General features: G+C 38.2%; 1 protein-coding gene across 1 annotated transcript in view; it reads left to right on the top strand.

Moving 5' to 3' along the window:
* The window catches only part of EPS8 (epidermal growth factor receptor pathway substrate 8), a 53830-nt gene that overhangs the window by 2697 nt on the left and 23308 nt on the right, over window positions 1-27825 (top strand). Inside the window, exons 3-13 of the mRNA XM_009879649.1 lie at window positions 8686-8753; window positions 10665-10826; window positions 11011-11160; window positions 13459-13541; window positions 15606-15742; window positions 17597-17670; window positions 18668-18794; window positions 19165-19253; window positions 22813-22887; window positions 23502-23650; window positions 25977-26160. Coding sequence (XP_009877951.1) covers window positions 8686-8753; window positions 10665-10826; window positions 11011-11160; window positions 13459-13541; window positions 15606-15742; window positions 17597-17670; window positions 18668-18794; window positions 19165-19253; window positions 22813-22887; window positions 23502-23650; window positions 25977-26160 — 1298 coding nt within the window. The remainder of the gene's footprint in view (window positions 1-8685; window positions 8754-10664; window positions 10827-11010; window positions 11161-13458; window positions 13542-15605; window positions 15743-17596; window positions 17671-18667; window positions 18795-19164; window positions 19254-22812; window positions 22888-23501; window positions 23651-25976; window positions 26161-27825) is intronic.

Here is a 27825-nt window from a genome sequence, read left to right as displayed (position 1 = left end):
TTGACATAATATTAAAGGCAGGAACTGCAACCGAAGTAAATTCTGAAGTGATCATTTTAAACAGTGATTTCTGCATCCTGTATGGGTTCACTCAACAAACTGATTGCACATGTTGGCAGAAATAGTAGGTGGTAAAAGAAACCAGCAAGAGACACTGCAGAAAAACTTTTAGCAGATTATTTCTTTATGAGGCGTTATGAGAGCGTTGTACTTTTTTTCATTTTGTATCATCATCATCGTAATTTTTCAAGGGTTCGTGGTTTGAACAGTGGGGCAGTAAGTGTCTTAACAATGTCCTTTAATCTTTGCGGGCTTTTAAAATAATACCTCTCTGAGCTTTTTCATATCAAACATGATGGGATAGTCATATGTCAGTAGAAGATGGGGACAAGTTGTGTAAATTTGAGGTATATAATGGTAAATAGCCTTTTACTTCTAAAATACTTAATTGAATTCAGGTACTAATTGAAAATGCTTACCATGTAACTGCTGTGTGGTGGCTCCTGTAGAATGAATTGTTGATCTTGATTCACTTCCATTGCTGGTAGGTATATCACAAAACTGTAGTTGCAGTTACCAGGAACTGAATGAAGTAGAAGACTCAATTATCCTGGAGCACCGAGTGAAGATACATTGGCACAGCTTTTAGAGAGGAGTTTGCACATTTTACTGCTTCTGCTCTGTTTGGTATGCATAAAGAGGAGTGGTGTGAAAAAGCTGACATTTTTTGGTGGCTGAAGGCACTGTGCTAGAGTAGTGTGAAGGTCCACTTCTAGAAAAATCAGCAAAGACAGAAGTAGAAACCGTTTGAAGCATTTGTCATTTAAAAATGACATGCTGTCAGTATCACCAAGTGTATGAACTGGAGAAAACAAGGAAAACACCTAAATTCTTTCTCAAATTCAGGGCCATTATATTATTTTTTTTTTTATTTTAGCAACCAAGTTACCATTCTGCTGCATCCCATATGTGTTTTTTCTTCCTTTGTGATGTTAGGGATTTTTGTGCATGCAGTCCCAAGGGGGGTGGGAAGCAGCTGAGTGATACTGGAATTGTTAAAATGTGTTCAAAATTCTTATTGTAAAATATTTTATTTATAATTAATAACGACAGTATTTTATTTGAGATCCATGAGACTGAAAGACTATAAAGCAGATTGGAGGTGTCCTAGCTTTCTTTTTATATTTTATATTATGTACATACTTTATTAAATGTACATATTTTATTTATGTAAATACATAAAGCTCATGTATTTAATAGATTCACTTATAATATATTGGAAAAAATATATATAATTTTAAGGTAAAAGTAAAATGGACCATGGTTGTTTTTTGTTTTTTTTTTATAAAATGGGACAATGTAATGTTAGCAGCAAACTTAACCCATGACAAACTTCTTTTTCTTGGAAGACTTTTGAATGTCGTTTGGACTAAAACACCTATCTATGGGTATCAACAAGCGAAGATGCTACCTGAGCTCCTAAGTGACTACTTGATCTTGAACTCAATGTCTTCCAAGCACAGTAAAGACTAAAAAAAATGTTATTGTTAATAATAATGTGTGTATATGTATATATGTGTGTGTGTATATACACACATGTGTATGTCATGGAACGAAGTTTATCTCTTGAGTCCCAGTGCTGAGGTGCTTCGTGATTGTTCAGTCCTTTGGTCACCAAGCAGAAGGTTGGCCACAGTGCCAGTGGGAAAGAAGGTTGGAGTTTTACTGGTGTTACAGACAGTTCAGTTAAAAAATAGACCGGAGCCATCAGTATCTCTGATGTGGTTATCTGATAGCAAAAACTTCCTTGCAACTGCCTTTTTCCTGTGTCGAATAATCCCTTTGTTTTCACTGGTTTCCTTCCTGAAATGGACTGGTTTCTATTTGCATGATAAATCTCTGGCTGAACTGGGAGGGAAGATGCCCTCTGTGCATTCTTGTGGGGTTTATTTCATCATTTACTTCCTGATCTTCCCATCAGAAGTGGGTTTTGGCTCGTACTGTCATCTGTTGTTCTGGCATTGGCTTCTCCATCTGTCTTCTGCAGCTCTGCTTGCAGGGGGGACGTGCAGCATCAGTCGGCACCAGTAGCCAGGGCTGTGCTGGGTTTTTGCCAGCGAGTGATGCAGTGTGGAGCCGCCCCTTTTCCTCAGGAGTAGCTCCACATTGTTATGTTATTATACGGCACGGAATTGAAAGACGTCACTAAAATTGTCTTCGCGCTGCATCAGAAAAGGCTAGCTGTTTTATACGTGGTGTTTATACTCTCATGGTTGTGATTAGGGGCTAGCAGTGAAATTGCATGTGTATTTTTGCACGGCTCAAATACCTCATTCAGAGCAAGAACTGTAGTGTAACAAATTTAAGGAAATCACAAGCGGATCACAGACTAGGTAAATGAGTCCATTAAAAGAAGCCATCCATGTAACATGCTTGTGTTGCTTGATACTTGAATGAATTAAACTAACAATTGGCTTCTAAACAATACACTTTCACTGATAGCTAATTCCACATAGCCATAGGGGAGAAGCTTGTGGCACAAATCTCTGAAAGTGCCACTGGTTGCTCCTCTCTTAATGAGATTTGTTTTGAAGTCAAGTTTTGACCTTTCTCCCCGGATGTGTAGGTCACGTCTCCTGCACTTTGCTTTCAGTCTCAAGTTGAGTTTTTCCAGCCGCTGCAATACATTCCTAAAAGGGGTGTCAGCAATCAGTCCACTGCAAACCATAAACATACAGTAGTAAACTAAGCATTGGGCTTTCCTGCTTGATGATGTGTGGTAATAATCCAGAATTCTTAGGACAGCTTGTGAGGGAGGCTCTTAACCCATCTTCACATGGATCATCATCAGATTTGAGAGCTTTGTCTCTTTGTGCACTGTACAGACATTTTCCAGTTTGGCTATGGTAGGGGAAGGTGGGATCCCCCATTGTCCTTCTTTGTGCTATCATAACCATAGCACCAATAACATTTATAACGTCTGGCCTATGCAATTATTTGTAAAACATCAGTGGAAGCCTGGGCATCAGGATTCCCTGTTTCTGTTTTAGGCTTTTAGGAACTGAAAATTTGTTGTACCTAAAGGTATCGTAGCCCTAACCAGCACCACCCGTGCTTCAGGTCGTCTGTTAAGACCTAGACTGAGGTCTTTTGCTTTTTTTTTTCCCTACCGAGATAAAGAATTGGATTTCTCTTGCTGTGATACGTTTCTCTGTGTGGTCTTCTGGACGGTGGCACAGAGCCAGGCTACGGCAGAGTTTATTAAACATCTTTCTAATTTGCCATATAGCTGCACCTTCTTCCAGTTGGAAAATGGGCGAGACAGGACTCTTAACTTTAGCCATGTCAGGTTCTGTTCATAGCTCTGCCTCAAGGGACCTTAGGCCACACTGGTGTTTCTGCCTGAAACTGTGGAATAGTTACCTTTCCAACGCGTGAAATAGTCCTTACCAGAAATAACTGGGGAGAGCACAGTTCTTGGTGTGGGGAGGGCAAGGAAGAGAATGAACGAAGGCAATCTCAAGTCCTGTTTGTTTGTGTCGTGTACTGTCTAGAGTATTCTTTGCTTGGCTAAAAGTCTTTGGTCAAGAGCTCATTTTTTGTTTTCTAGTGTTTTGGCTTCTTCCAAAATTTATATGAAATCAGTACCTTTTCATGTCTTTTTGAAACCAGAAACATGGTCTGTTCCTGATGACTGGTGAATTCAGTAAGTTCACAAAGACATGAATAGCAGGAGCATCTCTCCATGTGAGACAGCGGGAAGAGTGTTAGTTTCTGTGGATCACTGTTTCTGTTCCTTTGAAAGGTTTAGTAGCTAGTAGATCTTGCAGTCAAGACCTATGAGTGAAATCCTGTGCTTCTTTTAAGTTTATTGCCCTTGCCTTGTGACAGATTTTATTTTGCTCAAATTCCTCTGGGTTGTATTTGCTATGGATTGTGATTAAGAATTTAATTTAAGTGTCTTCTGCCATGATCCTTTTTTATTTTTAGTTTTTTCCTTTATCAGAGGGAAAATACTTTAGGTAAATTGTGTGTAGCATATCAGCAGGTTTTGAACTAACTGCGGTATTAAGGCTGCACTGTATGTCACATGTTGGATGTAAGAGCTGCAATATGTAGAGTAAATAGAAAAAAATTAATGGTTTTGATAGTTTTATTAATACTTTGATAGTTTTATACATCCTATCTGGAAGTCTCTGATGCAGAATTTTGCTTTAGCTTCAATAACTCTCTTCATGCATAGAGACCCATGAGAGGCTGAGACTGATTAGGAGAGTGAAATGGAGCATACAAAACTTTTTTTTTTTCTTTTGGTGTTGGGCCTTGACCCCAGCTAGCAACTAAGGACCTACCCAGTTGCTTGCTCATTCCCCATGTGTCATCCCTGCAGCGGGATGGGGAGAGAATCAGATCAAGATAAAGACAGCTTAATAAGTGAAGGAAAGAAGAGGGAGGGGAAAAAATTGAAAAAAACCTTCCAAATAACACAAAGGCAGTCACTCTCCACCTCCCACAAGCAGACCAGTGCCCAGACAGTCTCTGAGCAAGGGCTACTTTGGAAAGACTACCCACCGGTTTTATTGCTGAGCATGACATTATACAGTATGCAATATCCCTTTGATCAGTTGGGGTCAGCTGTCCCAGCTGTGTCCCCTCCCAACATCTTGTGCACCCCAGCCTGCTCACTGGGGTGGCTTGAGTGAGAAATAGAGAAGGCCTTGACACTGTTCAGCAACAGCTGAAACATCCCGATGTTATCAACGCTGTTTTGGTCACAGATCCAAAACACAGCACCACAGAGGCTGCTGTGAAGAAAATTAACTCCATCCCAGCCAGGCCCAGTACGTTCAGTAAGTCAGCAAATTCTGTTGCTTGTTTTCAGTAGTAGGGTATGAGTTACTTGCATTTGAAGATCATATAATAAATGAAGGAGCATTTTCAGGGTTTCTGTAAAAGCAGTCAGATTAATATTGAGCAATTGTAATCAGCCACTTTGATATGTGAAAGAGTTGAGGAGATGTAAGCTACATTTTGAGAAGAATGGCAGTGGGCAACTCCATAGGAAAAGAAGAAAAATAAGGAGCTGTATATTGATGAAAAAGACTGAGAGAGTCATGTGCTCAGATATATCTGATTTGACAGTGGAAATGTGGAAGCGTTGTAGGAAGAAGCAGCAGGCTCTTCTGTTATCTGGGTAGAGGAGGATGCAGAACAGGTTTGCAGACTTATATCAATTTTGCTGGAAGTTCAAGGCAGTGGAGCACATCAGCAGAAGAGGGTGCAAAAGGGTTTGTGTCCTCCTTTCTGAGGGCAAGGTTTGTAGGTAGAATCTGGGACATGAGCCAGGCAGTAGGAGAAAGCAGAGGCCAAGATTTGAGCTACTGGCAAAAACCATGGGAAAGGGGATGCGTTTGGGATGGCAGTCTCTCTTTCTTTTTTCTTTATGTTATGTTCATATTGTCATGGGGAGAATTCATTCATTCTTTCTTTAGTGCAGTTTATGCCAGGCAGCCAAGAAAACCATTTCTCAGGGAGCCTGGGTGATTAGCAGCTGGATTGTGACCCTGTATGGGAGAGGAGACCCACTTTCTAACTATGGAATTGTAAAAGGGCTGAAGAACAAAGGTGGAGGAAAAACCCTTCCAGAAGTAATGGAAGAATTTTGTCTGATGCTAGAGAACTTTTTAGATGTATTTTGAAAGGTGAATAGTTTCAGAATGGAGCAGTTACACACAGTATCTACCTCCAGCTCCTCTATAGCAACGTTGTCAACATTCACAGCTGCTATAGGCTACTTTTTAACTCATCCAAAACCATATAAAATTTTGGACAATGCTCTTAATAACAAGCTTTAACTTTTGGTCAGCGCTGAAGTGGTCAGGCAGCTGGACTTAGATGATCATTGTAGGTCCCTTCCAACTGAAATTAAATGTTCTATTCTATTCTATTCTATTCTATAGGATAACTTGGCTCTAGCAGATTCTAATAATCGTTCTAACTGCATTAAAGAAGGAAAAAGGCAGAAGGGAATTATTGCTGAACTCAGTATGGACTGTCAGTTGTTGTGGTGACCATACATTTTATTTATTAACACAAATATGGATTGACTTTTGCTAATTGGAAAATGTAGTGAAGCTCTTGTTATTCTTCTGTTGTAATTAAGAATGCAGAACTTGAGGGGTTCTCGTTGGCTCTCAAGTATAGGCAACCACAGATTTTATTAGCATTCAGAAAGCTCAGTTTCTTATATAAACACTATTGTTCTCACCATGATATAGTGTGTTGAAAACCTTGCCATCAGGTCTATTGTGAGTGTTAGGGCTGCTCTGTAGAAGAGGATGTGTTAATCAGTGCTACGAATGGGTTTGGATATCCTGTCTTAACACAGGACAAAATTTCTGTGAAGCAGAGCAAGGAATCTCTTGCAAAAGTTACTTTCTTCTTAATTCCTTTGGAGCCTCTACATACTCTTTGTTTATTTAAAACAACTCTAACTGTTATTTTTTTGCAGGATTTATAAACCTTACAATGGATGTAAAATTTCTTATCCTGGTTTGATTAGATATTGTTAAAAAAGTAATACTTTTGTTCACCTAAAAATAGATAACGACTGTCAAAGCTGAGTATTTGATGCATTGTTAATTGAAACAAATGACTTTTTTTTAAAGCATGTATTCTTTCTTATTGGACAGCATTTAACTATCATTTACAGTCCATAACAGAAGACTGTTAACTGATCCCCTTGGAGATGCAAATAATTCTATGGGGTTGAACTAGATACTGCTTTTTAATTCCCTTGTTTTGTTAGGAACAGATGGACTTTACTTCTTCAGATCATCATCCAAACAAAAAAAGAAAGGTAGCAAATCAGACAGTACTGCTTTACTGACTGTTTTGTTGGGGTGTGCATTTCTCTGTGTGTGCGTCTATTATATTTAAAAAGAGAATCAACCAAAAAAATACTTTAAGTAACATGCTGCAAAAGCAGAAATAGTAGTTACAGTTGAGTTGGAACCAATGCAGATCCTCTGCCCTGGGATTTCAGAATAACGGATAATGAAAGGAAGACATCTGTTTTGAAATATTCACACATGTAGTTAAAAATTCTGGTAATCCATGGTGTTCTTGAATTTGGCTGATTGGACTGCACACTTCTCTTGCTAAAGCAAGCGGAGTAGCTGCTGTGCAGGAGCAGGACAGCTCTGTTGCATGAGCGGTGTTTGTTATCATGGGAGGGGGGCTTCAAGCTAGTGAGGGATTTCAGAAATTGTATTGTCTTTCATGAAACTCACCGAGAACTGGAGAGATAATGGTGTGATGATAACAGGTGACAAATACTTCTACAAGTGACATCTGAAAATGAGGTCACTGCTGTCATTGTCAGCACCTGAAATGCCTGTATGAAGGAACCCTGGTCAGAGAAGAGCCTTTCACAATGCGGCTTTTCTGGTGTCCTCACTTCAGATCTCTCTATGTCACAGATCATGTGCTTGGTAGTAGTTAGCTTTTTTTTTATTATTATTTTGCAAAAAGTAACTTACCTTTCCTGTCAACAGAATCACATGTTTTTATTTTCCCTCATCACACTCCAAGTATGATGAAATTGATGTATATTGTACATCAGATACTTTCTTTCCAAAAAAAAAGCAAACTGCCTATTTTAGTTGAAGATCAGAAATCAAGTTATGAAATGGAGAGAAAAGAATTGCCTGTTTGCAGGGTGTCCTTGGTCCTCTCTCAGCTAAGCCTCCTAGTGACTTCTTTCCTTAGGCAAAGCTCCTGGTGTTCCAGATCGGGCACTTAAGTGGTCATGGTGAAAAAAGAGAAAAACACTCCAAATTGCAGGCAAATTTTTTCCGCTAAAGTTGAAAAGTTTTCTTCAGTATGCATCTAAGTTCATTATTTTGTGATGTGGGTGTGTGTCATGTCTTCATCTTGCATTTTCCCTTCCCTCCTCTGCTGGTTTGATATTAATTTATTGGATGGGGTAAAAGGCAAATGATGTTTCTGATTTTGCAGCATTGTATTTTGTTCAGCTGAAAAATATTTCTACTCTAGACATATTTGGTGTGCCTTTCTCCATTTCTCTGGTGCAGCTTTTGGCTTTTCTCCCCCCTACACCCACCCTGCTGCTTCTTTTTTCTCTAATTTCCATACATATTTTTTCATTAGTTATTCATCAAATTGAGTGCTTTAGGAAGAAGTAAAGGATGAGTCAGGTCTTCTTTGTGTGTGGCTTTGTTGTTTTGCAGATTTAACATGAAAATTATACGTATATCAGAAAATGCTTTTACTTTCAAGTACATTCATACAAATACAGTAAGCCTGATGCTAGTTGTTATATTGCTACCAAAGTGGCAAGCCAGTGATTTTAATAATCAGGCTTCCTAATGAAGCGTTTTCAGTCAGAACACTGTTCCCCTCTGGTCTCCTGACTCACTGTGACGATATAACTGGCTTTTGTTTGCACCCGCTGGCTCTCTCTTAACATTGTTGACGTAAGTATGATCCTTGTGCTGGACTATGTGGGGGTGAAGGTTTTTTCTGTCAAAATACAGAAATTAACAGCAGCCCATTTTCTGTTTTCATATATACAACTAGGCTTAAGTGTCTCTGAGAAGTATTCAAAACAACATGATAAGAAGTTGAGTGAATAATTATTCTTTCTTTTCCTCCCATCTCTAGAACAAAGAAAGAATTATGCACGAGACAGTGCCAGCAGCATATCCGAAACTTCGCAGTATCACGTAGAGGTGAGATGAGGAACGATATACCAATTATAGCTCTCAGTTACACGCGGTTATTTTTGCCTACTTGATATTTGAGGATACATATGCTTGAAGGCATATACATCTTCCAAAATGTCCCGCCAGCCCGAGGTCACTTCAGAATAGATTACATTGAAATGTCTCAAATTCTATAGCTTTGCCGTAATGAGCTGAAATTTTGATGTAGAAGAATGTAAGCAAAGTTGTGTGTAGTTTGGCAAACGGACAGGACTTCTCAATGGGATATCAATTCAATGTGTTATGCTGCCCTGTCTCTGAACCTGCCTTGTTGCAAGGATGAGGCAGAGCTGAAAAACCCTGTGTTGTTGGCGAGGCACGCTGGATGAGATTTAAAATGAGTACTTTGATCAGCGAAAATCAGCAGAGGTGACATAATATTCAGAAAGAGCTGAGCATTAACCCGTAAAAGCCTCAGTTAGACTACTATGTAGTAGTTAAACAAATATATTCTACCTGCGCAGATTCTTCCCCAGTGTGAAGTGCAAAGTATCTTACTTCCCGTCATAAGCCGCTTTGCAGAATTACTACATGCCGCTGTCATATTTTATCCAGGAGTAGATACATTTAAAATACTCAGCAAAGTAAGCCTGGGTACCCATATGTAGCCTGTTAAGCACTTCTGGATGCAGTGCCTTATTCTGTACTCTTACTTGGGCACAGACTTTCTCCCACTGCCATTAGACTGCTGTCATGGGTTTAGCCACGCCTTACAAATACCATAGATTGTCGGGTCCTTTTTGCTGCGTTTTAAATTAGCTGTAAATTGTGAGATAATATGCAGAAGAGGCTGATTTTCAAGTGCTTCTACGATATGATCAACTTGCAAATGAATACTTGTGTTGTTTCTACTTGACTGTATTTTTCTTTGGTGTCCTCATAACGGTTTTGGTACTGTACTGGCGTAAAAATTAGTACTTATATTTGAAGTGTAAGTAGAGAGTTTGTTTCTTGCTACTTTTTTAATACTTTGATTATATGCAGCTTGTATCTACTCTCTTGTCTGTCAGGACTAAATGCTGTTATCCTGTAATAGAAGAAAGCACACTTAATTTTTACTTTTTTTTAAAGTTCTTTAGAATAAAGTCGGTTCGGCTTCAATGGGTGTAACCAGATCTTCAATAAGAATGTGAAGCTAGATTTATACCTGGATAAAATGAAATAATTTTGTGGGTTGTCTTGCATGGTTGGCATGCTGAAGGAGAAATTGTCAAAACCATAATAGCAGGGAAACTAGTTGAGGTGATGTCAGTGAGGTAGTATTTAATTTCTAGACCGTCAATTGAATCTGGAGAATGTTCCAAGTTGTTGGTGAGCAAAAGTAGTTAGTATACTGCATTTCTAATGTGATCCACATAAAAGAAGCCACTAGCCTGTCCATAAGGTATCCCAGTCAGGTGCAAGCCCATCGTGGTTACCATCAGCGTGTTAGCTGGCAGCTCTGGAAGAGATGAGGACACTCCAGGTCAGGGTGGTGGTGGAGGTGGTTCTGGGAAGCTTTTGCTGACACTTCCTGGATTCAGCTTGCCAAGTGAGACAGATTTTTACTCCTCAAGAGAGCTAATTAAATACTCAGGATTTAATTCTAGCTATGATACCTGAAAGATGTCAGAATGTGGCTTCAAGTCTAACCGTTTACTGTAGTGGGGAAATGACAGAGGAAGACAAACGGTGAGTTACAAAAATCAGTTGGGTTAAAATGACATTATGGACTAAACAACCTCTCCTGTGGCTTATTGGTGGGATCTGTCATATACAAAGGTGCTTTTATTCATGAATAATTTGTATTGCTATTTCCTGGCAATTTGAATACTGACACTGCCTAGGAATTACAAATTACAAATTACAAATTTTTTAAATGTACGTCCCATTCACTAGCACTTGACCACCTTTGTTCTGGACCGAAAAGAGGCAATGATTACTGTAGATGATGGAATAAGGAAGCTGAAACTGCTGGATGCCAAAGGCAAAGTGTGGACTCAAGATATGATTCTTCAAGTGGATGACAAAGCTGTCAGCTTGGTGGACTTGGAATCAAAGGTAAGATCTGTGACTGGCAGTTTCATTTTCAGAGAGAGAGAGAGGGAACAGGCAGAAAAATGATGTATGAGAGATTTGGTATTTTAATTAGCTTATTATCACTTTTTAACTCATGCAGCTTTTCTGAGATCAGGACTGTATATAGTAAGGTGTTGTTTTGTTGTTTTTTTTTCTCTTCTGGCAGAATGAACTGGAGAATTTTCCTTTAAGCACAATTCAGCATTGCCAAGCTGTGATGAATGCATGCAATTACAATTCAATTCTTGCGTTAGTGTGTAAAGAACCAACCCAAAACAAGCCTGATTTGCATCTTTTCCAATGTGATGAGATTAAGGTAAGGTAGTAATGGAGATCTGCTATGACTTTTTTGACTAAGGGAAATTTTATGATTTGGCAAGTACAGTGGATAAAATCAAATGAATATATTCATAGAAAAGAATTCTGTTCTCTTATTCTTATATGCTTTAACTTTTAATGCATTTATGATACCAGCACTACGTATAGTGTGTTGGTAAATGTAGCACAGTACGTCTTGCAAGAGAGTACTACCGCATGTAAGCTGAATCTGTAGTGCATGTACAAATATGTCATTGCTGTAAATATTGATTCTTGGGCTCTGTAGCTGTTCATTTAGGTTTGCAAATAAGTAAAGCTCTGGAATATGTATATAGTTTGCATTCACGTTTCTGAAGAATGTGGTGTAAAATAATTTGAATTATCTCAAACATATCTTATAGTCTGCAAAGAACTCCTCCAAGCCCTGAGTCTTGGCTAGAGTTTCCCCTTTTTCTGCTCTTTTTGCCACTGAACAATTAAACCTTCTCTGCATTCCCACCTCTTTTCAACCCTGCTTTGCTGGAGAGATAATGAAAAGGAAAATATTAGTTGCAGAAGCAGCAAAACAAGGAGAGAAATTGTCTCTGATTAAAATATTTCCTTCAAGCGTAAATATCTTTTTTTAATGTTTTCTGCAATGCTTCTTTATTTCCAGGATTATAAATTTAATTTCTGTTAGTTACTCTATATACTTTAAATTCTAACTGATAGTTTCATGGGGATTTTTTAATTCCTTTGTAGTAGTCCATATCATTGTCTTAAAAAACATTGCTAAACACATTGTGCAACTTTTTTGAAATTAGTGCAGTGAGAGTGGTGGGAAGACGACTGTTTAATTGTGTGACCACTTGCACAGAGTTAGCTGTCTCACTGGCAATTGGGATCCTGTGAGAAGATGAGGTTGCAGTATTTTAAATAATGCAGGGATCCTCGGCGAGGTCTGGTTGGACGCGGCCTCCCCAGGTGTAGAGATGGTCTCTTTTCTTCAGACTTTCATCTTTTGAAGCTGTTCCTCTGTGTGCAAATAAAAATGCAGAGCACATAAGCATGACTTGGAAGTCCAGGATCCCCTTTCTCTTCTGAGATTTTCTTCGACTCTGTGACCGTACCATAGGTTTTGTTCCTTACCCAGGAGTCTTGGCTGTTTTTGAAAGGGTAGGTCTTTCTCCCTTGCCTTTGTCCTGTTTTTAATCAGAAGTTGCCATGAACCTCAGGAGCCTCTGCAATAAAAAATTAATCAAAATCAATAGTATTTGGGGCATTCAATGTTTTAGAAACAAAAAAAATAGTTAAATAATAAATATCAAGAGTATGATTAATGGAATACTTCTGGTTTTAAGTTCCTCAAATCTGCTTAGTTTTTTTCTGTTAAGTCTTCAACCTTAATGTATCTCTAGTCCATATTCTGTAGTGCAATTCATTACAGACGGAGAAGTCCTTCAATCCCTTTAGATCCTAAATTCAACAGTCTTCTGGTCCCAGCAGAAGTTACATATTCGTCCCCAAAAATTTGCATGCTTCTTCACCATGAGGGGACCAAGAAAGATGTGGACTTTGTAGAGCGAGCCAGACACTGACAGATTTGGGCTTTGACAACCTGTGTAGGAAATTAATTTGTCAGCTGAAGACGTGTAACAGAGCATTCTAAATCCTATGAGAAGCCGTGACCTATTTAATGCAAGATCTATTAAAATAATGCCTCAGACGTGCATCAAAATTTCACTTGTGGGCCACTGGTGGAGGCAGACTATGGTTATGAATAGGCAGGAACCTATAGATTAGGAAATGTTCTGGAAAATTCATCTTCTATTAAATCAAAGAGAAACTGGAGGCTATTGTTATTTCTTAAAGGAAACTGTATAACTACAAGTTACTTTCCTAATCCTTTATGCTGCTACTATCTACAGTAGTTTTGCTGCTACTATCTATAGTATTTTTATAGTAAGTCTTTCCCCTAGAATGCTTGAGAAAAACAAAAATGACGTACGTGGAGGAGAAAAAATAGCTCGTTCAATAATGGTTGACTTGAGATAATTACATCTGCTGAGACAAATTTAGTGTCTAGATGACATACTCATCTGATGACAATGCTTGAAATTGGAACAGTGACAAAAATATCAACTCCCAGACAATAGCATTGTGTGTTTCTTCATTCTGTTTATGTGTAAAATAATTTATCCTAGAACTTTTATATAAATGGGATTTGATAAGCGATTCTGGAATCTAAAGATGCCCTAAAAAAAGTGGGTGAGGAGGTATAGCTGATAACTGATGGTTTCTGCTTCTGTCCCTTTAGGCTAGCTTTATTCATGAAGATATTGAAAGTGCAATCAGTGACAGCAAAAGTGGGAAACAAAAGAAGAGGCTTGAAACACTGAGGTAAAAACCTAACTTCTTGACAGTATATAGGATCACCAAATAGTGTTACAGCATTCAGATGCTCTCAGTCTGCCTGCTGTTTTTACTCTTTGTGCCTCGTTGATAATATACTTCCAAAACCACATGTAGAGACCTTGCTTTAATAATTATCTCATGCTGTCTCAATTTATAGCATTACTCTTAACCTTTCCTGTTTCCACCTTAGTGATGGGAACAGCTGACATCAATACCGGTTGCCAGAGAATAGAGTTGCATGTCTTAGTTCTGCATATGGTCAAGTAGTTCAGAATTTAAATTAAAATTAAATTTAAAACATAAATGCCCCGTAAGATTCTGATAAAAGGTTTTTGGATCTAAAGATGTTAAACGAAATAGCAGCTGAATATTGAACAATCTTCCTGCCTGCCTGTTTAATGATGCTGTGAAGACTCCTTGTTTCCCTGGTAGCAAAAGCTTCTCTGCCAGTAAGAAAATGTAGGGAAAAACAGTTTATTGGGTTCAGAGGAGATTAATACAAAAATGATAGGTAGCTAACAGATATATAGCAACAAGGGCACAAATATATTCAATACTGAATGGTTATGGTGGTAGTCTGTTGAAAAGTTAGTATGTAAGTGCGTCCTGATAGTATTCCTCAATAACACTTAGTTTTGTGGTCCAGATAGAGAAGTCTTTGCTGGACAAAAATCATTAAGTGAAAATGTCACCATTGTATGAACAAGTTTATAACAGTCTTAGTTACCGATTAAATTCTGATGCGCAACTTGTGAATTTTTCCTCGAGTAATGGACAGTCCTATAAAAACAAAACAAAAACTGAGCTGTGTCTAAATTTACCTGTGGGTTTAAAACTGTGGGTTTAAACACTTTTCTGTTTCTGGGACTGTAACAAACAAGTATAAGCCCAAAGAGGTAACACAGAAGGACTCAAGCACATCAGATGTGCTGGCAAACTAATGAGATCTAATTGGGAAAAGAATGTAGGTCAGTACATCTAGCGGGAAAAATAATCTGAGATATCAGCCTCCGAGGGCTGTGAGGCCAAGAGGTCATTAGTGCACGTTACTCGTTGTCGTATCGTGCACATGCTGATCGGGTCACAGGGGGAGACCCTCCTCCCTGACACCACATTATCAAGTTGCTGCAACGTTACTGACAAGTAGAAGTGTGGGATGTGCAGAGAAGACTGCCCAGGACACTGGAGGAAGGAAGGAATGGTGACAGAAACATTATTTTTTTGTTTAGTGTCCAAAGACCAAATAACACTTGACTTTTTGTGGTGGTGTTGAATGCCATGAATGAGATGGGATTATAAAGAGAAGAATTTAAGGTGAAGATCTTGCTTTTAAGTAGGGACCTGGGGAAGGGATAGGGTGTATGCGTGACAGGAGTTGTTGGGATTTTTTGTCTGTTGGTATCAAGTTGCAGAATGACTTCGAAGACCTGTTTCCTTGTGGTACTAAGAATGGAAAAACTGGAAAATTGCAGATGGGAACTTTGATACAGTCTATGAGGGGATTGTACATTTGTATCGAGACAGGATGAACAGGCCATTGACACACAAAGGAAAAACAACCTGTAAATTTAATTGGTTTTGTTGGTAGAGTTGTAAGAAACAGGTAGTTCACAACCTGTCAAATTTGGAAAATAAATACAGAACTTCTGATGGCTAAAAGTTAACTTCTAATGAAAAATTTCACATGAAATGGAGGTCCATTCAGTAAACTGCATACGGTGGTAAAAATGCCACCTACTAAACCCAAGACGCTGAACTCACCTGCGTAAACTGGCAGATCTCTAGACATCATGCTCTGCGGCACTCCTTGGGGATTTCCTATGTGGCCAGGTGACAAAAGTTTGCTAACCCCATCATGGAGTGGGTTTCCTGCTATGTTTAACATATTTACACATCATGGTCTTGAGTACTGCTTACTGGGCAAGCCCATAGTATGCTCAACAGTAGAAGAGGTCCTTGTAAAGCCTCCTTGTCTTCTTTGATTAAGCCCTAGAAAATAGAATGTTTTTCTTTCAAGTGTCACTTCTGGGCTTTCTTCTCTTCCTCTAGGATGATATCCAAAGCTGACAGCACCATCCCTCCACCGCCGCGGGCGCCTGCCCCTGTGCCACCGGGGACCATCACCCAGGTGGACGTGAGAAGCCGCGTGGCAGCGTGGTCCGCGTGGGCCGCTGAGCAGGGGGAGTGTGAGTATTTCTGGGAGCCCACTGCCTCAAGCACGGTAACAAACTGTTGTTCTGGGCAGTAGGTTTTTATGATCCGTGATAATAACAAAAATAATTTGGAAAGACCACTTTCATAAAGATTACAGTAATTGAAGCCAGATATGGAAATGGTATGAGGTCACCCCTCTGTCCTTGATGAGAGCAGGCAGGATTATTCTCCCAGTCTGGTTTGAAATGCCTCAAGCCACCGTTGCCTGATCTGGGGAGCAAGACCACACTGTCATCATCCGACTTGTCATTTACTTGCACTTACCCATTTTCTGAATTTCTGTTCAGAGCTTCTTTTACTTGTGTTTAGCTGGCTGGGGGTGTTGGCTATGGATTCTAACCTGGGCTTTTTTGTGAACATTCACAGTAGTCGGTACTGTCATAACTAGTAATTTAATGATGCTGTCTTTAGTAATAGGGAGAGCGTAGGCCAGATATTTTGGACAATTAAAAAATATAATCGTGGATTAAAAGGTGATTAGAGATCAGCATTTTTTATTTATTTTATATTTATCTTTATAATGGCCTGTATGGCTAAACTAGTTTTTTCTTTTTGTTGTTAGGTTTTTTTGTTTGTTTCTTTGTTTTTTAAAGCCCTATCCAAGGAGTACTGTAGCATTTCGGATGGGTTTGGATTTTTTTTTTTTTTTAAATCTCTAGTGGAAACATTTTTGTTTTGATCAGATTTATTTGAAAAACATATTCTTTTGAAATACTAAAGTTCCTTCTGTAAAACAGACTATATTAAAGGAATAATCTTGGTTAAACTGAGGCCTTTTTAGGTCTGGGTTCTTTTTTGTTGATTTTTTTTTCTTATAACAGATTAAAAAAAAATAGAATTAGAAGTCATTAACCATGGATTCTTTATTATTTTTGGTTTATTAAACTGTATCAGTCAACAAAGCACACAAGTATGCAAACAAAACAACTAAAAATGTTCAGAGAAACCTGTAATGTTAAGAATGTTTTTGTCTACTAATCTGCAGTATTACATATGTCTTGAGTAAAGGCTAGTTTGTTCTTCTGTTTGAGGACTTCTCGACCTCAGAGAGTTTCATTAGTTTGTCAAGTGATCTTTCTTGCCAGACCACTTGTGGACCTGAGTTCCTGCAGTTCCTTTTATTCCATTCATGTGGATCTTTCCTAAAATGTATTTACTAAAAAGGTATTCACTAAAATCCCACCTGTTAACAAAAACAATACAGTATTTAGTGTGACTTATAAATGCAACATGCGTCCTTTCTCAAAATGTTAACCCTTGTTGTTTTAGAATAAAAATCACTGACTCTGTCCATCTGTATTTGGAAATACCCGGTTTATCACCTCATTACCTCCCCCCATTTCTGTGTTACCAGACTTGGTCTCTCTATCCAAATTCCTACATCCCTTTTTGCTAATATTGCCTTCTACATCAAAATTGTCTTTGAAGTCATGGCTACACTCTTCCTTCTTGCTTGCTTCTGCTGGAGTAGTTTTCAGCATATTTTGCAAAATGGGATGATTTCTCATTACATTGTATTTATAATCTGCCATTTTCGGCTGTAATTTTTTGATTTAGACCCTGGTACCACACTTCTGTGGTTAACTTCGTTTATGCAGCTAAGTTGGTTGAAAGCATACACCTAAGCTTTTTGTGTAAGACTTGGCAGGATCAGGCATTAGGGTGCAAGATTTTCATGTGGCGTGGAGTCCTTGCAAATTGAATGGTACAAACATTATCCATCTTTTTCTCAGAGCGGTAGGGTTTCAAACATAAGCCATATAGGAAGTGTTGGTTACTAATTCTGCATACGTGGATGTCTTATTCTCCTCTTCTCTTTTCTGTAGTTGAAAAACATAGACAATACCATGATCATGAAGAAACAGCGGAGATGATAGCAGCCAGGATTGACAGAGATGTTGTAAGTGAGAAACTGCAAGCGGTATTGCTTAACGTCTGTGAAATTTTGCAGCTCCACTTTGTGGGAAGGCTTTTTCTACGTAGGAAACTCAGTTCTGGAGAAAAGCTTTCCAGCCAGCCTGTGTTTCTGTGGTAGACCTTAAACATGAATAGTCACTCATTCTTTTTCTTACTTTTTTTTTTCTTTAAAAAAGAGAAAAAAATTACTGAATGTTGATGCAAAGTTTTCTGCTGTGAAGAGCAGGCAATATAAATACTAATTTTATGTGGTAGACCAAATTCAGCAAACTATGTAAGGATAAACTTAAATTCCATTAATTTAGTGGGACTTAGATACGTGCAATATCTGGAAAATTAACATATGGTCATTTCTGATATTGTCTATGAACAACAAAATCAGGCAGGTTTTGTGTTGTATGCAATATCAAATATTGCCCCATTTGTCAATTCTAACTTTCTATTTTTCTACTTGGCAACATCCAGGAGTCTTAAGGAAAGCATGTTGGGGTTTACTGAATTGGTATATACATGTTTTCCCCAGGGGGTCCTTATTCTCCTTCACTTGCTCTTTGAAAACAATTCTTCAAAGAGCACTACCTCTATAAAACTACATTCTCATGCTCAACAAACAGCTTAATACTTTGTATTAAAGGAGATTATGAAGTTATACTGTTTAGGAAAATGCTGTCCTACACAAATAATTAGATTTTTTTCGTGTGTTCTGAGACAAAATGAAATGTGTGAAAGAATTGTGTAATTCCAATCTGAATTTAATAATCTTGATGCTTATATTTTAAAAAACTTCCCCTGGCCCTAAGTGTTTTTAAAAAAAAGATTTAAAATACTTTGCAGGTGTGTAAAGTTAAGAATAGCAATGTATTAGCATGGACTTTGTTCAGAAGAAGCTGTTGGTGTCTGAGAGTGTAGTCACATTGATTTCTGGAGTATTTCTGCTATAGGTTCTGTAGAGAAACCGTTACTTTTCTTTTTTCCCATAGCAAATTCTGAACCATATTTTGGATGACATTGAGTATTTTGTTACCAAACTTCAAAAAGCTGCTGAAGCATTTGCTGAACTTTCGAAGAGGAAGAAAACTAAAAAAAGTAAAAAGAAAGGACCTGGAGGTAGGAGTTCTTACTGCACACAGTTCTGTTTCTCTAAGGATCACTGAAGTAGCTAGCAAATGTGTCTCTTTGTGGTGGTTTTTTGGTTTTTTTTTAATGAATGTAGTAATTTTCTTTCAATTTGAACACAAAAGAGCCTACGCAGTATATTCTTAGAGGGAAACCTATGGAAATTATTTGCTTGAAGTCAATGGGGAGTGACTCATTAGAGACATGACTACAAAATATGCTCACTGCTGTAGTTCTATATTTACAAAATTCTCCAAGTTGGTAACTTTATTATGTATTTATATGTTTACCATACCTGTAATATTTACAGAAATTATATACCATATAAGTGGATATATAAAAATCTCATTTTGTTCACCAGAGGGAGTTCTTACTCTCCGTGCAAAACCACCACCTCCAGATGAATTTGTTGACTGCTTCCAAAAATTCAAGCATGGCTTCAATCTTCTGGTAAGTGACTGCTAGTGGATGTGGTGGTGTGAGGCATTCCGTAACACTTTTTTTCCTGGGATAGTTGGTGTTAAGTATAACATCATCTTTGTTTTCCCCACCACTACAAATTAATTTGTGTGTCAGTTATGTGCATTGTTTTTCCTATGTCTTATTTCACTAGTATGAAGTGAAGAACTAAAATTCCGGGGAAAGGTAAAGAGGAGAAGGAAGAATCAGTAACAAGATGGATTTGCTTTGTAGTTATTTTTAAGTTGCATTTTCTTGGAGGTTTCTGCTGTTCCAGTGTGTGTGGATGCTTTACTGTTGACTCCCTTGAGGGAGCTGCAGAAGGTTATCTTGTCCTTGAGAATGTATTAATCAAGTCTTCTGCCTTCTGTCTAACATTCCTGGTGCCTTGAACATGTGGAGTAACCTTGTGGGTCTTAAATGCCCTACTGCTGCCAGCTGTGGTGGTCACGCCATCCAGGCAATTGTGAGCCTGGGTCTGCGTTGTCTTATTCTCCACTGCTCTTTCAGAAGGAGCAAACCCACAAGTGTCTTCTAGAATGCTGATATACCTGGAAGTGTAATCTTGTTTGGTCCTTGACTGATGCGCAGGAAGATAGCTCAGCTGATACTTGACTGATCTTGGACATTCACCTTTTCCTTCTCCATCCAAGGTTGAACTGAGACAAAAGCAGAGCTGGCAGCCTCTGGCCTAGATCGGCCTTTGAGCCAGCTTTGGGATGCTGCTCCTCAAGGGCACAGTGCCTAGATGAGCATATTTCTTTTGCCATTGTTGTGTTTCTTCTTTTCCTGGTTCTTTAAAGCCTTTTTCCTGGGAAATTTGAGTTTAAATTATAAAAGAATTTCTAGGAACGTCTGAGATCATGGTTCTGTTGCATGCTTGCCAGCATCACCAGCTGTGGCCTTAATTTAGTTTTATTCAGCTACGCCCATCAGACTCCCTGTGCTTGTTGCCATCATTACATAGGACCTTTCTGGCCTCAGAACACTCCATCCAACAAATTGGTCTAGCTTTATAGGTTCTCAGCAAGCGGAGATGCTATTTCAAGAACCTTTTCCTGGCATCTCCTCTTCTGCAAATGCTACTAAAGGAAGTCAGCAAGTGGGACACCTTCATTTGCTTTCAGATGTTGACTATCCCTTCCAATTGCTGGGGAAGCTATGCCAATGGGGAGAATCATTCTTGCATTCACTGAGTCAGATCAGCTTTTTCTTCCTCTTGGGCAATGAATTCTGACTGCAGGGCTGTAGGAAATATTTAGAAATGTTAAGAATATGTAATTTTTTTTCAAACCCTACATTGAATGCTGTGATTCTGACCTCAAAGGATATCTGTTTTTGTGGGGATGGATGTCTTAGAACATGCCGATCCTTCTCAGTAATAGTGCTTGTAATGTTTTTTCCATTCTTATGTCTTACTGCATTCTGCATTTAAATTAGATTTTCACCCAAGAACCATGTGTGCATCTTTGAATCTTTTATCTTCTATGCAGGAGAAGAAGCAGTTCTTGTTTTGGTGCTCAGCAGCATCTAGGACCTGGTTTTTAATGTTGCTCTTGAAGAGCTGTGCAGTAACAGTGCTTTACTTTCAGCATCATTGCAAGAGCCACAAAAGCCTGAAATTTCACTTCCTCGTGCTTTATGTCAGACGTGGAGAACTGTATAAAATGAAGAATCTAAATCTGAAAGTTTAAAAATAAAAGGAGCAGCAAGAAGAATAAAATCTTTGTCAGTAGAATAGAAACTGGTTTAAAACACCATGCTGGAAGCTCCTAGAAAATGCGTACCATCTGTCAAAAAAACTTTTAAAAGACTGAAAGTTGTTATGACCGAAGAACAATATATAGGAAGTTATTAGAAGTAAAAACGCCTCCTCCTCCTCTCTTCATTTGGAGGCACACTCGGGAAGGCTAGATGTAAAGGTAGAATGAGGCTAGCCAAAAGCAGTTTGAGGAACAGATGACAAGATGCAATAAAAACTACTATAACTTTTTAAAGCACATGCTGGCATGCTGCTTGTTTCTGGAGCCTGCAGGGCTAACGGATGATCAGTAAATAAAAGAAATCCTCCAAGATGCTGTATCAGAGAAAGTATATTCTTTTTTTTTTTATGCATATATTTACATGGAAAAGCTTAATAGTGGACAATACATTCATGAAAACCATTTTGGGGGGGGGCACAAGAGATTAACTCATTAACAGTTCTTCAATTTGAAATTGATAAGAACAGCAAATCAAAATGGCAAGTTACAGGCAGATGAATAGAAGCTGTTTGAATGGGCACCGCTCATCCATCTATGCCAAAAACTAAGTCAGCAGACCACGCAGTATGGTGTGTAATCTCTCTCAAACTGTCTTTCTTCCAGAGAAAGAGAAGTGTTTAAGGTAATGCTGATAATCTTTAAAGTCATTTCAAGGATCTGAGCAACTACGACGACCAGGTACCCCTGAGGTACACACACATGGGGTGCAGTTTGTAGGCAGGTGTATTAAATTGAGGAAGAAGCAAACATGCATCTTGCAAAACGAAATAATGTCTAAAAATAAATAATTAATGCTTTGATTTTGTTTCTTTGGATTTCCAAGACACATCCAGCAAGGCTGCACACCCTGAAGTTCTTAAAGAGGCTGAGCTACTATGAAGTTGAACGTAGCTTCTTAGATTCTTGTTTGGTGAAATAGAAAACAAATTATAGGACTAAAATGCCTGTTCTCAAAGTGCAGTAAATTCAGCAATGAATTTTTAGCAATGAAATTCAACACATGCCTGTGCAGAGGCCTTTGCTATTTACAGGTGTTCTGGCAAATGGGGAGTGTAGAGTCTACAAATGTGGAAATATCTCATGATAGTAAGTAAAGCGACATATGAAATTTAGTATTGATACATATGATAGCGTGTGAACTCCTGGGGAAAAATCTCATATATAAAACATATTAGAACAAAATGTTGATGTAATACCGATTCTTGTGAGAATGTCATCCTAGTTCAATGGTGATCAACCAAGCAAATGTTAAGAACCATCAGGAAAAAAAAAAAAAAGAAAATGAACAAATGCTGTTATGTTCCCTGGCCTTATTTTGTTCCCGGTGTAGCAAAATTGAAGAAGGTACAGGGAGGGCAAGATTGCTCCAAGGAATTACTTTAGCTTGCAAAAGACCAAACAGAGTAAGATCTTGTGTATTAAATCTGTAAATGGTTATGAGCATCACTGGGAAAAGTGAGTAGAGAAGGATTGCTCAATTTTTATTTGGAAAAGAACTACAGAATACTAATGACACTAAGAGGCAGCAAATTTCCAAAGGACATGCTTCTTCACAAAGCATATAATTCAGTTGTGGAAATTTTTGGTTTGCACAATAGGTGCTAAAGATATACATGGATTCAAAAGCAATTGGATGAATGAGCACTTGCACTTAGCAGATGTTGCAGACAAAACACTGGGCTTAGGTCAATCTGTGGCCTGACCAGGGGTGGCCATTCTTATGTGAAGTATTTATTATCATAAAAGTTAACCATTTCTTAAAATGTATCATTTTCTGATTCCTTCAGGCCAAATTAAAGTTCCATATCCAGAATCCTAGTGCAGATGAACTGGTTCATTTTCTGTTTACCCCACTACATATGGTAAGTTTTTATAATTTTCTAAGTATTTTCCTTCAGAACTCTTGTATTTATATCCTCTGTGACCTTTTCAAGGATAACAAGACTTAAATGTTGTGTCCCTGGACAATAACTAAGGAGAAATGTGTGTCTCAGGATAAGATTCTCTTTAGAAAATAATTTATATCCTTTTCTGTGTATATTCCCATCTATTAAATATATTTATTTAAATAATCTTTAGCTTTGTGTGTGTTGCAGTTTGCCATTATAATTTCTAATAAACAATAAAAAATTGAGGTAATTTACATAATGCAGGAGGAGAATTGAAAGGATAACCGTACGTCTACTTAATGGAAGTATGTGTGGTTTTGATCAGTAGAGCAAAAGTAACATTGCAAGAAGTGGGTCTAAATATAAAATGGTTGGTGACCAGAACAGCAGTTCTTCTGCAATAAATGCTTTAGTTAATCTGTAGGACGGTAAGAGACATTGTTAGCTTCTCAGATTTTTTATTGCGGAGAGGGGGTGTTTTTGTGAGTAATAAATGTTTCCTAGTAGGACTGTTGGTAACATATTCACAGTAACTTCCATACGGACAATGTGTATGTTCTTTGTATTATTTTTATACTTGAACTTAGGTGGTGCAGACAACAGGAGGTCCAGAGCTTGCTGGTACAGTACTCAGCCCCCTCTTAACAAAAGATACTATAGACTTCCTGCTATATACTGTCACTAGTGAGGAAGGACAGTTATGGATGTCATTAGGTGACACGTGGACCAAAGCCAGGTGAGAAAAAGCCTTTGCATATTTTAGCGATAATCTCTAAACTCAAGTTTATTGACATGAACTTAACCAGGTTGTTCAGCCCCCAATAAACTCAATATTAATTTGTTAGGCTTTGAACTCTTCAGAACAGTTCTTTGAAGTTTTTGGAAAGGAGCTCTTCAGCCTCAGTGGGATTTGGGAGTGGTTTGATTTTAAGGGTCTCAAGGAGGGAGAAAATGGAGACTGAATTTTTTGTTTTGCCCATGGTATCAAGAACTTCTTGACATAACTTCTTGCAGTCCTTTTTTCTGAACTGTCGCTTGCATGTTTCCAGTTGTTTTCCATGATATTTTTCCAACCCAGCTATCTGGACTTCATTAAAAATCAATCTGAAGAAGCTGCAATAAAAAGTGACGAAATATTGATGAACAGGACACAGATTTCTATTTTCAATTTCCAATAATTATCAAAAGCTAAAAATTTACAAAGTCTTTACTTCTTCAAAAGCATCATAATGCTATAAAGAAAATGCTTATAATTTTTAAACGATGTTTATTGGCTGAACCATGTTACATGTGCGTACTCTACACAGTAGACTCAATGGATTCACTATTATGGTTAGGCTTACCTAAAAGTTAACTTTTTTCTGCATTTGGTGTTTTTGAGGTAAATATATGGTTTGAAAATACTTAAGTAAATAAAACATGCAAAAGAAAAAGCTTAAATTAGCAAAGTGCATTTTAACTCTGTAATCTGGGTTAGTTAAGTGCTTTTGATGATGAGGAAGTATGTGTAATCACTTGGGCTGGAAATGCATCATGTATTTTGTGTTTATTCACCCTAGATTTCAAATTGGGATATAAACATCTACCAAGTGGATTTGTTTAATTAATTAATTGATTGATTAAAGAGTAGTTGAGTGTTTTGCTGGTAAGGAAGGCTGCATGGAATGCCCTAGAGCATGGAATGACAAATATCCTCAGAGCAGGAATAGTGAGTTACAGGTCTTTCCCTTCCTTGAGCTCAATCTGCTGCAGGACCAGGAATGTCCAAATTTGTCCTTTGGGCATATTGTTCAGCCTGCTACTACAAAATGATCTGGAAACAGGAATTGCAGCTCCTTGTGATTGTCAGAGAGCTTACCCCAGCAAAGCACCGTCTGCTTGCCTTTACCTGCTTCAAGCTCTGCTGACTTCATAGCAGCTTGTGGTGGGACTGGAAATTGCCTCATAGCATTGGAGCCCTGTGCAGGGAAAAATGGCTCACTGGGTAAAATAATGGGCTCCTTGTCTTGGGAACTACCGTCATCAGTCGTTTAGTCCATCCTGAAAAAGGTTTAACAGAAAGAGAAGTAGCTTATGTTTGGCAGTGAAGAATGAAGCACTTAGAATGTAGTTGGTTGACCTGTGCAGATCGGAAATGATGGTCTGATTGATCTCACTATACAGAGGTACACTGTGGTGTGTTGTAACAGGAGAGGTGAATGATGAAACTCAAGGGTTACTGACCTATCTCAGGCCTGCTAATGGGCTGGTAATTGCTTACTGCTCCTACAACTTGTGTAACTGGCAGCATTTGTCCCTTAATTTTGAGCAGTGTCAACAAGACTGTTAAAAGACTGTAATGTACATTCCCATTTCTGCTTCCACTGTGAAAATACAGTAATATATATTGCGGGACAATGTGTTATGTATAGTGCAAAGGCAGAGCATGAAATCTTTTATTTAGGTATTTTGTATTACAATGGGGAATGCTAATGGAGCTCTGAAAAGTGACACAGTATTTTTAAAAGATCAATCAGGACAGCAAATGTGATGATATTGCTTGTGTCTTAGAGTGTGTACAGTTGATTTTTGTCAGTAAATGCTATTGTTTAACTTTCTTTTAGGTGTAGCTAGGCTCCCTAAGCTTCCATGCTCCACACCTGCTTTCAGACTTTCTTATAAAGCAAGCTGCTTCTTTGAAGTCTTTTGTCTGGTGCTTTAACATAAACAGAGCGTTGCAATATTTTACCCTGTTTAACAGTTAAGATGAATCCGAGATTTGTTTGTGATTGATTCTTCGGTTACTCATCCTTTGCTACAAGACAGAAATTTGTTGTGTTTTACCAGAGACAAGAACTTACGGCAGGAGCCGTTTCTTTCTGCAGGGCACAGCAGGGAACATAGTTGTGGTCAATAAATGTTTCTGCTGATTTTCTGTGTTCCAGCACAATTCTGCCTGTACTGTAATCCCAGCCTCTCCTCTATACTAACAAAAATTCTAAAGCATTTCAATTTTTAGGAAACCTATTAAACCAATATTTGTATAGCCCTTGATACAGATCTCTAATTTACTTTTCGTACAGAGCGGATTGGCCCAAAGACCATTTTATTCCACCTTATGTCCCCCGTTTCCGAAATGGTTGGGAGCCTCCTTTGCTGAACTTCATGGGAGCTCCAAAGGAGCAAGAACTCAATCATTTGGCTGAGTCCGTGGCAAATGTTGCAGAGCAACAGCGGAAGCAAGAAATGAAAAGACTGTCAACTGAGGTAGGTTACCTTCGACAGCGTTTTGTAAATTAGCTGAAGGCAACACCAACTGTTTCCTTCGTAAAGAAAATATTCTCTGACATTGCTGATGTAACCGTGCTCTGACGTCTGCTACATCAGTGCAAGCTCGTTAGACTTATATTAAAGTTATATGAAACTAAATACCTGTTCAGCCACCCAAAATGTGACTAGGAAAAATATAAGGCTTCTGCCTACTGCTCTCCTTGAACTTGGTGCACTTTCCTGACTCGGTTGGGAGGACAATCCAAGCCCCTACGGTTCAGTTTAATTCTTGACCCGTGCTTTCAGATCCCATTGCTTTTGATCATATATACATCAGGTGGAATTCGAACCAAAGTTCTCAAGCATGTATCCGTGTGCAGGCACACAGACAAAAAGAAAGACACACCACTTTTTAGGGAATTTTGGATTTAAGCTGCATCTTCACAAATGTGGAATTTAATATTCCTTTCATAATTTCTTGATACTTTCACTGCTTTGCAAGGAAGTATTTGGAGGTGCTATCAGAGTAATGCCATGTCAGGTAATTTAGGCCTGCTTCTGAAAACTAGCTGCCAATTAGAAGAATTATTGCACAGGAACATTTTCCCATCCTTTTCTCCCAAGAAATGTGATTAATTTAGCAAAAAATAAGTTATTCTGTTTAGGGAATGGAAACATGCATCACCATCTAAAGCCATCAGAGAAACCAGAGTGTGTTTTCTGACTAACTTTGTCAAGAAACAAAGGGGCTGACTATAAAGTCTACCCCATACTCTTTTACAGTAGAGTTGGCCAGAATATGTACTTTGGTTTATGTGAAATTTTTAAGTATAAAGTGGATTTTGTTGCTTTTTAGTTCAGGAAAAAAGCCATTGCCTTTTTAAACATATAAAAGTTATAGGTTTGGATGGTTTTTGTTGTTTTGTTGGGAGGACATAAGCTTTAATTTAAAATTTTAGTTTATTTTTCTATGCTAGCTTTAGTTTCAATCAAGTGTTAGCTAGTCCAAGATCTCCTGTTAGCAGCTGTGATATGGAAGTACACCTAAGAATTTTCTAGGTTCAGTCCATAGTCTTTCATGTCTTCCTCAAGCAATCTACACCAGTACTATATTTGGAGTATATCTTAACGCAATGATACTGAATTTTATCTTAATTTTATAACACGAATCATATATAGCTTTTTATCTGTTAGTGAAAAAATGCACATATGGAAGAAGATTCAAGGGAAGGATTATTGGATGTTGTGAGAAGGTGTTCTTGCAGAGCAATTCTCTTATTGGAGACAACAGAGCTTCCCCAGCAAAAGTTTATCAAAACTGCCCATGGAAAGCTTGTCACAATAAAACTGTTTTCATTAAAATCTCCATTAGTGGAAAAAAAACCCAACAACCCCAAACCAACAAAACCAAAAAACTCAGCTATAGAGATAAACAAATTGGGTAAAAGTCTGCCAAGCAAAGGAGGATAACATGGTACATATTTGATTACTTAAAACACTCTTTGGCTTTATGCCTAACAAGATATGCAAGAATAAATGTACCAAAAACTAAGTTATTGCCAGTGATTCATTCTGGGAAAAAACCCCCACAACATTTAGTAAAGTTAATGGGTGCAATAATATGAAATGTAGCTGTTGCCATTGCTGTCACCCCCTTCTCTA

Source organism: Charadrius vociferus, unplaced genomic scaffold, assembly GCF_000708025.1.
Source record: "Charadrius vociferus isolate BGI_N301 unplaced genomic scaffold, ASM70802v2 scaffold90, whole genome shotgun sequence".
Classification (NCBI taxonomy): domain Eukaryota; kingdom Metazoa; phylum Chordata; class Aves; order Charadriiformes; family Charadriidae; genus Charadrius; species Charadrius vociferus.
The sequence above is the reverse complement of the archived record's forward strand: the minus strand, read 5'-3'. Positions and strand labels throughout refer to the sequence as shown.